The sequence below is a fragment of the Protobothrops mucrosquamatus genome, unplaced genomic scaffold (assembly GCF_001527695.2).
Source record: "Protobothrops mucrosquamatus isolate PMUCROS unplaced genomic scaffold, P.Mucros_1.0 scaffold2717, whole genome shotgun sequence".
NCBI classification, from domain to species: domain Eukaryota; kingdom Metazoa; phylum Chordata; class Lepidosauria; order Squamata; family Viperidae; genus Protobothrops; species Protobothrops mucrosquamatus.
The window spans coordinates 33,650-44,786 of NW_015388760.1; the positions used below are offsets into that span (position 1 = coordinate 33,650).

Consider the following 11,137-nt stretch of genomic DNA (forward strand, 5'->3'; position numbering starts at 1 on the left):
ATCTGTGCATGACTCTGACTATTCAATGCCTACCAACGTGAAGAACAGAACACCCCCACCGCACCCCCACTGCCAATCCTCAACAGAAATGCTCACAACAATGAAAACCTCGGACAGGAGGAAGAGCACCGCCGGGTGGGCAGGCAGGTGTCTTGCTCAGCTGTGGCTTGGGGGGCACTTTTTTCAGTGCCATTGTAACTTTGAACAGTCACTAAGCAAACTGTTGTAAGTCGAGGACTACCTGTACTTTATCACTTTTTTCCTTTTTTTTTTTGATCATCAAGTTTTTGACACCTTGCTAGGCGACTGGTGGTACTCAGATGTTGCCATATCCTAAAAGTGGTACAATGGGTGAAAAGGTTGAAAAACCCTGGTGTAATTAGCTAAAGAGGCTTCTTTTTTATAGATTTTAGAACAGTTGTGGTTTGTTTGTTACAAGACGATAAAAATGTCATCTTTTTCCTGTGAAGGAACTCTATTGTAGATCAAAGCTTTCAGTGAGGAAGTACTTGTTAGTGATGATGGATCATGCTTATAACAACACTCTTGAGAATAGAGCAGTTGTGCAATTAACTGCAGTTTTGTCAACAGATAGTAAGTATTAGCTATTCCTGAAATTGTTAATATTATAGCAGTTTATATTTAATGCTTTATGAACCATTATCACTTCCTATTTAACTCTATTAAAATTAATGTATACTTTAGTTTTTATGACAAAGTTCTAGATACAACTGGCTGCCAATTTCACTTGAATGAGAAACATTCAGTAAGATACCATTATGGCAGTTGGATGAGATATGCATAGGATTTATTTGGGTTATGGATATGCAAGTTTTTGGAGGTCAGTGGCATGGGGGGGGTTGGTCTTTGACCTCTTGTGACTACATAGAGACTCTAAGCTGATGCCCTGCTTCCCCCCCCCCCCCGGCTTTGCCAGTTGCTGTTCTACAGCACCTGCATAAGATTTCTATTTTTTGCTCATACGTTGAATCAAAAGAATGTTTATTCTTAAAGCTATTGATTATTTAAATATAGGAGTATATCTAATTTATGTGCTACCAAACTTGCACAATTCTGGCAACTTGTCATTATAAAAATATAATGCACAAAATGTAAAAAGTGCAATAAAATTAAACTTGAACATTAAAATAAACAATAGTAAATTTTAAAATGCGATGGAACCAATCCATATTAGGGAATATCAATTTTTCAAAAGCTCTTTGGGAAAACTCCATTTGGCAGGGTTATTTTTAAAGACAGTGTGACATCTAGAAGAAGTCTATTCCACAAAATCGAGCCCTTAACAGCGAAACTGCTTCAGGTCTCTCCTAGATTTCACCTTGTGTATTCTGGGAACCCTCAACATATACAACGAGCAGAAACAAATTGGGTAGAAAGAGATGGTTCTGCAAATACCAGGAACCAATTATTTAGGGGTTTAAAGGGTAAACCAACACTATTAGAAGCCAATATACTGTAGATCAGAGATCCCCAACGTTTTGGGCACCAGGGACCAGTTCCGTGGAGAGAGGTTTTTCCACGGACCGGAGGGTGCATGGTTTTGTGTGCTGCCTGCATCTTGCCCATGGGGCTTTGCTTGTTTGTGCGGCCCGGTTGCTGGCATGCCGCGGCCTGGTACTGGTCCACGAACTGGGGGTTGGGGACTCCTAATATAGATGGTATGTCCTAAAGGTGCTTTTTCAAAAGGCAACTGGACTTTCTTGTTTTTCTTTGAAGACATTTCGCTTTTCATCCAAGAAGCTTCTTCAGCTCTGACTGATTGATGGGGAATGGAAGAATTTATATTCCTTGCAGACAGCTGGTTATTTGCATTCTTTTAGAGAATTGTTGAGGCCACTTGGAGGTTTGTCTGGCCTCAGGGTCACCAGAGTAGTGTAAATGGGTATGGAGCCTTGGACACAGACAAACCTCCAAGTGGCCTCAACGACCCTCTAAAAGAATGCAAATGATCAGCTGTCTGCAAGGAATATAAATCCTTCCATTCCCCACCATCCAATCAGAGTTGAAGAAACTTGGATGAGAAGGGAAACGTCTTCAAAGAAGAACAAAAATTGCAGTTGCCTCCTGAAAAAGCACCTTTGGGATAACTAAGACCTGGATGACTGAGAATCTCCATAGACATACAGATGGTATGGTTATATGGTTACATTCTGCACCAATTCCAATTTTTAGGTAGTTCTCAAAGCAGATTTAGTAGACTTACAATTACATTTAAGAAAGAAATGAATCCTCTTTTTGTATTAACAGAAGAAGATGAAAAGAGGATAAACCCAAAGGTGTGGGTTGGGGAAGGAAACAGGGGAGGTTTTCAAATTGAACCCCTAAAAATAGAATTAACAAATCCAGATGAAGTAGTAAGACAGAGACAATATGCATTGTCAATGGAGGGTCAGAAAGGTCTACAACCTGTAATTGATGGTCTAGTGAAAGATGGCTTATTAGAACCTACCATGTCACCTTTTAATACACCTATACTTCCTGTAAAGAAATCAGATGGAATGTTTCGGATGGTACAGGATCTTAGGCTCCTGAACCAGATTGTGAGGACTAGACACCCTGTAGTTCCAAACCCATATACTTTGATGGGACACATTCCACCTGAACACCAGTGGTTCAGTGTGGTAGATTTAAAAGATGCATTTTGGGCTTGCCCCTTAGCAGAGGAATCACGTCCATTATTTGCATTTGAATGGGAGAATCCCTTTACAGGAAGGAAACAACAATATCAATGGACTGTGCTTCCTCAGGGATTTACGGAATCTCCAAACCTGTTTGGACAAGTTTTGGAACAGGTATTGGAACAATTCCAGGTCCCTGGAGAAACATACATGATACAATATGTAGATGATTTATTAATCTCAGGAAAGAAACAACATCAAGTCAAAGAGGCAACTGATAAATTGCTAGAATTTTTGGGAGAAAAGGGGTTGAGGGTTTCTAAGAAGAAACTACAATATGTTGAAAGAGACGTGAAGTATTTGGGACATTTGATAAGTAAAGGCAGTAGAAAAATAACACTGGATAGAATTGAAGGGGTGGTTAAACAGCCTCTTCCTAAAGATAAAAAGGACCTGAGAAAATTCTTAGGTCTGGTAGGCTATTGTAGGTTATGGATTGACAACTATGCTAGCCTAACTAAACCTCTGTATGCTAAATTGATTGAATCTGAACCATGGGATTTGGAGTGGGAAAATCAGGAAAAAGAAGATTTTAAGCAAATTAAAGAAGCTTTGACCCAAGCTCCTGTGTTGAGCCTTCCCAATCTAGACAAACCCGTTCATTTGTTTGTAAATGCAGAAGAGGGAATAGCTTATGGGGTTTTGACTCAAACCTGGGCGGGTCAATGCAAACCTGTAGCATTTCTGTCAAAAATTATGGATCCTGTAGTAAGAGGATGGCCAGTCTGTGTACAGGCTATAGCAGCAACAGCCCTCTTAGTACAGGAAAGTAGAAAATTAACTTTTGTGGGGGCTCTCATTGTGAGCACACCTCACCAAGTAAGAACACTTCTCCAGCAAAAAGCAGGTCGCTGGTTGACTGATTCGAGAATCTTAAAATATGAGGCTATTTTAATGGAAAAGAATGATTTGGTTTTGACAACGGATCACAATGTGAATCCGGCTCAATTTTTAGTGAATAAATCGCAAACAAGTGAAGAGAATTTGGAGCATTTCTGCTCTGAAGTAATTGAGATACAAACAAAAATACGACCTGATCTGGAGGAATGTCCCTTGGAAAAAGGGGAATCTTTGTTTATAGATGGGTCATCCCAAGTAGAGGCAGGGATTAGGAAAAATGGATATGCTATTGTGAATGGACACACCAAGGAATTATTGGAGGCTGGTAGCCTACCTACTAATTGGTCAGCACAAACATGCGAATTATATGCCCTAAACCAGGCATTGAAATTGTTGCAAGGTAAAATAGGAAATATATATACAGACTCTAGATATGCCTTTGGTGTGGTCCATACTTTTGGAAAAATATGGAGGGTTCGGGGAATGATCAACAGTAAAGGGAAAGAACTAGTGCATGAGGAATTAATTAAGCAAGTGTTAATGTCCTTAGAACAACCTAAAAGAATTGCAGTAGTACATGTTAATGCACACCAAAAAGGAAATTCCTTTGAAATAATTGGAAATCGATTGGCTGATGAGGAAGCTAAATTAGCAAGCAATGAAATTATTATGAACACATTGATACCGGAAGTTAAAACAAAGATTGAAGTTCCAATATTTAATGATAAAGAAAAAGAGCGAATACGACAAGCAGGGGGACAGGAGGGGAAAGGTGGTGTTTGGCATCTACCGGATGGTAGACAAGTAATCAATAAAGTGATTGCTAAAGAATTAATAGCATATTTGCATGAAGGAAGTCATTGGGGAACAAAGGCTCTAGTAGATTGTATTTTGAAATTGTATGCTTGCTTTGGGATTTATACAATTGCAGCACAAGTGGTGGAATCATGTTTAGTCTGTAAGAAAATAAACAGACAGGCTTTAAGAAAGCAGCCAGCAGGGGGAAGACCTCCAGCATTTAAACCATTTCAGTGTGTACAAATAGACTATACCAGTGGTGGCGAACCTATGGCACGGGTGCCAGAGGCGGCACTCAGAGCCCTCTCTGTGGGCACATGTGCCGTCGCCCCAGTCCTAGGCCTTCAGCTGGGTTTTATAAAACCTTTTCGCTTTAGACCTCCGCCGCCGTGTACAAAAAAAAAAAGGTTCAATCAATCAGTCAATTTCAACTTCTCGCGGGAAAAAAAAAGATCGTGCAAAGTTGGAATTGATTGATTGAACTTTTTAGTCCCACTCAGTCTGCTGTTACCACCGCAGCCACGCCCACCCCATGGGCCACGCCCACCCCATGGGCCACACCCACCCCATGGGCCACGCCCACCCGGCACCCAATGATGCATAAGTGGGTTTTGGGTTGCAGTTTGGGCACTCGGTCTCTAAAAGGTTCGCCATCACTGGACTATACTGAACTACCTAAAGTGGGTAGCTATAAATATCTTCTTGTAATCATTGATCATTTAACAGGATGGATTGAGGCTTTTCCCACCGTGAATGCTACAGCTAAAACGGTTACTAGAATCCTATTGGAACACATTATTCCAAGATATGGATTAGTAACCCAAATTGATAGTGATCAAGGTAGTCATTTTACTGGGAAAATCCTGCAAAATATTGGGGAAGCATTGGGAATAAACTGGAAGTTTCACACACCTTGGCATGCGCCCTCTAGTGGTAAAGTGGAACGGGCTAATGGAAAATTAAAAGAAGGAATCAGTAAACTAATCTTGGAAACAAAGATGCCCTGGATCAAATGCTTACCTTTGGCTCTTCTAAGAATTAGGACTCAGCCAAGGAAAGGCATAGGACTATCACCGTATGAATTGTTATATGGGGTGGGATTCCCACCTGGAGAAATCTGCATGGATTCATTATCTACCAGAGATAAAGTGATGAGAAATTATGTGCATAAACTGTCCCAGTATCTTGATCATTGCAGGAGGCAAGGATTGCTGGCGCAGATGCCGCCTCTGGAGTTTCCTGTCCATAAGATCTGTGTGGGGAATTGGGTTCTGATCCGGAGTTGGAAGGAGGAAAAATTACAAACTAAGTTCCAAGTGTTGCTGACCTCTGAAACCGCAGTCCGGACGGCGGAAAAAGGGTGGACCCACTACACACGAGTGAAGGGACCAGTAGCTGAACCAAAAGAACAGTGGACCTGTGTTCCAAATCCAGAACCTTTAAAGATCACTCTCAAGCGACAGTAACCGAATGTCCAAACCAGATCTATATGACTGGGTGGGATTAGGTTTGCTATCTCTTTGTCTTATAGGAGTTGTGATTGTGTGCCAGACCAGGAACGAATTCACATCCATATTGTGCCCAGAATCCCAACAGCCTCGAGAGATTCAAGAACTTAATATTTTACCTGATGTGTTGGTACTGTGACTGTAAATGCTATGTTGATTGTTGTTGTTGTTTCCATTGTATTGACTGTGTAAGATGCACCGGATGTGAAGAACATTTTGGACCATGTGATATAGTACTCATTGAGAAGAAATTGAAACCTTTTGAGGAATATACTGAGATATAGACCAGAGTGGTAAGATATACTTTCAAAGATACTCCTTCAATTCAACTAGTCCAGGAAGAACAACAAGAAGCCTTTAGAAAATATCAAAGTTTAGATATAGAGGAAGAGTGACTAAAATGCAAATCCTTAGTGTTGTATACTTGTCCATGGTTATCTATCTCTCCCTTTCTAGAGAACGATATAGGAAAGCAACAAAAACAGAAGGATGTGAAGCCTGCATTACGAACGCCACCAAAGGGAATGCAGTAATTAAAACCTTGGTATATCATACCCAAGCACCTAAGGGATGTATATTTCAATCTATGTGCCAATTAAATAAAACACAATATTCAGTTTGTAAGGGAGAAGACAAGAAGATACAATGTTATGATCCATCAATGCCAACATATTTAGATTTTAGTATATATGTAGGTCTAGCTAAAATAGGAGTGAGACAGAGACCTGAAGGTGAAGGAAGATTAATATATGTTAATTCCACTAAAATATTAGAAAAGGGGACAGAAAAGGCTTTAATACGGTTTGATGCATGTACAATATTAAGTTTATCTCCTCTCGCCACAAAGTGTGGGGACTCTAGTTGGATCTCAGCATATAAACAAAATCATAAATATATATGACCCACTAATTTGAACTTTGCAAATGGGAACCCCAATCAATGGTCACCTTGTGGGGGATCTATTAAATGTTCAGGGTGGAGTTGTGTGTGTGATTACACTGGAGGGGGTTATCCAGGATGTAGTGGTATTACCAAATTTAAAAGAATATACGGAACTAATACAATGGAGTTGGAAATCACTAACAACCATGCTGAAGTAGTAAGTTATGGATTTGGGATAGATGGTACAGGATTAGATCCATCAACTTATATTACTATAAAGAAAGAAAAGATATATGCAGGGGAAGTCAAAACAATAGGATGGTCAGTTTATAATACTTTAAGACAATTGGAAAAGGAAATAGATATTAGTGAGAAAGCAAGTAACTTGTTTATGGATATGGCCGAGGATATAGCCAAAACCTTGACCGTTAAAAATTGTTTTGTATGTGGAGGAACTAATATGGGACAACAGTGGCCTTGGGAAGCATTAGAAGCAGACCCAGTGATCTTCAACAACATGACTAAGCAAGGAAATATTACGGGGCGATCTGGAAATGACCAACAGATTATATGGACCCTAAGTCCTAATCTAGTAGGAAAAAACTGTTTTAAGAGAAATGGAACTAAAAAGGTAGGAGATTTGATATGTTTGGGATATTGGGATGGTAAATATAAACAATGGACAAGTGTAGGGAATCAAAGTGAACCAGAAAAGTTTAATTTCACTGAATGGGGAACTTATTTAAATAAAACAGATAACAGCAAATGGATAGCCCCAAAAAATATGTATTGGATTTGTGGGAACCAAGCCTATGAAAGTTTGCCTGGTAACTGTGGTGGGTCATGTGTTTTAGGATGGATTAAACCATCTTTCTTTTTATTACCCCTAAGAACTAAACAGACACTGGGAATCCCTATTTACGATTATTTAGATCGCTATAAAAGATCTATTGATTCAGATATTACATGTAATGTTGAAACAATGAGAGGAAATGAATGGACACCAGAAAAGATTGTGTGCATCTATGGGCCTGCTACCTGGGCCGAAGATGGATCTTGGGGATATAGAACGCCCAGGGCTTTTTTTCTCATAGAACACCCAGAACGGAGTTCCGGCACCTTTTTTGGATGGAACCTTGTAGGGTAGGCAAGGCGGGTTGTATGATGTGTGTGAGTTCCGGCACCTTTTTTTTTTTTAGAAAAAAAGCACTGAGAACGCCCATTTATATGTTAAATAGAATAATAAGATTACAGGCTGTATTAGAATTAGCTGGAAGAAAAATAGATACTGCTTTAAATATTTTGGCAAAAACTACTGATAAGCTTAGAGTGGCTGTGTATCAAAATAGATTAGCATTAGATTATATATTAGCTAAAGAAGGAGGGGTATGTGGGAAGTTTAATTTAACTAATTGTTGCTTACAAATAGATGAAACAGGTACAGTGGTGAAGCAATTAACCACTGAAATGAGACAACTTGTACATGTTCCAGTCCAGACTTGGACTGCTCTTTTAGATGAAGGGGGTTTTTTAGGGGGAATTTTTAGAAACTGGAAGCAAGCTTTATTCATGCTTGTAATAATCATTATGGGATTAATATTTTTACCCTGTCTCATCTCTCTCATTAAGAATATTGTTCAAAGTACTGTAGAAGGAATAATACATAGTAATCAGAAGGAATCACTAGGGAGAAAAATGTATAACCTTACACAAATCAATGAAGAAACTAATTTTGTAGAATATGAAAAGACATTAGAAATACAAAGAAATTTGGAAAAAAATTAATGTTTTATTTTTAAAGAATGGGTAAAAAGAAAAAGGGTGGATTTGTGGAAAAAACTGGAAGTAGCGAGGACATTTAAAAATAAATATATATATACTTTTAGTATTATCATGTAATCATATTTTATATTTTATAATTATCATTTTATAATCAATTGCCTGAGTAGATGCTTTGAGTATATAGGGAAAATACAAGCCTCAGGTGGAGGCGGGGGGCGGGGGACAGGAGTTACTGTGGGTCCCAGTGTGAGTCACCATCTAGGAATTGTTTTTAAGTACTTTCTGGTACCTGGTACCCCTACTTGATCTAACAGGTGTAGAAGATGGGAGACATCTCTCCTTTAGAATTGATAAGCATGTACATATATGGTCTGAGCAAACAGGATAGTAGGGGAGGGATCTTATTAGTATAATGTAAGCAAACAGGGGCGGAGATAATGTATTCTGTTTAGGCGCTTCTGATAGATTGTAACCTCCAAAGCCTAAGCCAATGGGGCCATGGGGGAGGGAATGGGGTGTCGCGATAGGATGTATAATAATATGTGATTTTGGAATTTGGGGTGTGGTTCAGTGCTTGGCTACATTGCATTTTGCCTTCCTGAATCCACCACGCTTTGCAAACCGTTACCTTTTAAACTTTGTTGTGAAGTCTAATAAACTTCTTTTCTATTTGTAACTCAAACAGAGTGGATTTCAATTTGTGACTATTTTTGGTGTCTAACACTATGTATGTTCCAAAAGAAAAAGGTAGCAGTCTTTTTATACAGCTAAAAGATATGGAGTTCAGAATCAGTTATACCTATGAAAAAGTTCAGAACCACTGACCATAGAGATCCAGTTAAGATTTTTCTTCTTTGATTTTTTTTAAAGAGAGAAGAAAGGTCAAGAATAAATTGAGCAAATCTTAAGAAAAACATCCAAATTTTTATTAAATGTAACTTCCTAATTCCTTAGCAATGCCACGGGACAGCATTGGTATCAGCAGTAAGAATATCATTTTGAATGCAGGCCAGTACTCGGAAGAACATGTTCTAAAATGCACATTCAAAGCATGTGATCCAGAAGAAACAGGTAAAAAGCATTTTAATATCATTTGGAAGCACTCAGCATTTAATCAAAGAGCTCCTCTTTGCTTTGGTAAGAATTTTTGAGAATATAATGATGTGCCATATTATTTTACCAATGTACTCAAACAGAAAATTTAATCTCAGTTTAATGGGGTTTGATTTAATGGTAGTCCTTGCTTAACAACTGGCCTGTTTAGCAACTGTTTGAAGTTACAATGACACTGAAAAAGTAACTTTATAACTGATTCTCATACTTAGTTGCAGCATCCCCATGGGCACATGATCACCATTTGTGCGCTTCACAGGCAGCTTCTGACAAGCAGAGTCAATGGAGAAGCTGGTAGTAAAATCTCAAGTCGCAGTCATGTGACATCTCACTTAATGATCATGTTGCTTAGTGACAGACTTACCACTCTCAATTGTTAAGGGACAGAAAGTTCCAGTTGTTAAGTGAAGACTACCTGTATTTTTCTAGTCTTAGATCTTGCTAGTCATTATCCAAGTATATCTTCATTCTATGAGGGATACAAGCCTGAAAAACAAATGAAACCTAAAATGATGAAGAAACTAACATATAATTTTTCATGCTTGTGTAGTATAGCAGCATATACAACAGAGTCCAGGCTGACAGTGATTTTTGGTTATATGCAGATTCTCATTCCAACTGGTGAGTTCTGTACTAAAATAAGTTTTGTAAGATGGGTAGGTAAAGGGCATTCAAGGACTTAAGTCATTTTGTCACTAGACTTAAAGCATTTTCATAGCATCACTCAGCAGTTGCTGAAGTAATGTAGGATCTTCCTAGTAGCTCAGTAAAAATGCTATCCACCAGTCCTTGAGGTGACAGAAAAGAATGCTAACATAAATACCCCATTACAGTCCTTATTCTCCCACAATAAGGAGGTTTGTGTATGGGCTATCTTTATTGTGGGCCAAGTTAAAAAAAACAGTGGATTCTCTGGCTTCATTTTCTTTTCCATCAAATTTTTACCTGCTAGCACTGGGGTGTCAAACTGCTGGCCCGCAGGCCGGATGTGTCATGGCAAAACCACGCCCACCCCATTGCCGGCAATGGAAAAAAAGAACAAGAGAAGGACGAATCCCCAGCTGCCTTTTTGCAAAGACTAAAAGATGGTATACATAAGCTTTTTTTGTTATTTTTGACTTTGGTCGCAAGCCTTTGTTCATTATGAGCCTTAGCTTTCCTCACTTCATCTTTGAAGGCTCGGGCTATTTGTTGATATTCTGATTTAGTTATGTGCCCCTCTTTCCACTTTCTATACTTGTCCTTTTTATCTTTCAATTTATCAGAGAGTTCTTTATGCAGCCATGCTGGTTTATTTTGAGAGCTGTTATTTTTCCTCTTTGTTGGTATTGAGCTAGACTGGGCTTCTATTATCTTGCTTTTCAAAATTTCCCAAGCTTCTTGAGTTGTTTTCCCCTGGAGGATTCTCATCCATGGAATCCTTCCCAAGCCCTCTCTAAGTTTATTGAAATTAGCTCTCTTGAAGTCCAAGACTCTAGTTTGACTATGTTCTATTGCTTGTGCTTCCATAATGTT

The 11,137-nt window shown here is 38.9% G+C and overlaps 1 protein-coding gene across 1 annotated transcript in view; it reads left to right on the forward strand.

Annotated features, from left to right (window-relative positions):
* The first annotated feature begins 521 nt into the window (after positions 1-521).
* Positions 522-11,137, forward strand: part of LOC114923274 (protein KASH5-like) — a 79,238-nt gene continuing 68,622 nt past the window's right edge. Inside the window, 2 exon segments of the mRNA XM_029286020.1 lie at positions 522-594; positions 9,464-9,580. Coding sequence (XP_029141853.1) covers positions 522-594; positions 9,464-9,580 — 190 coding nt within the window.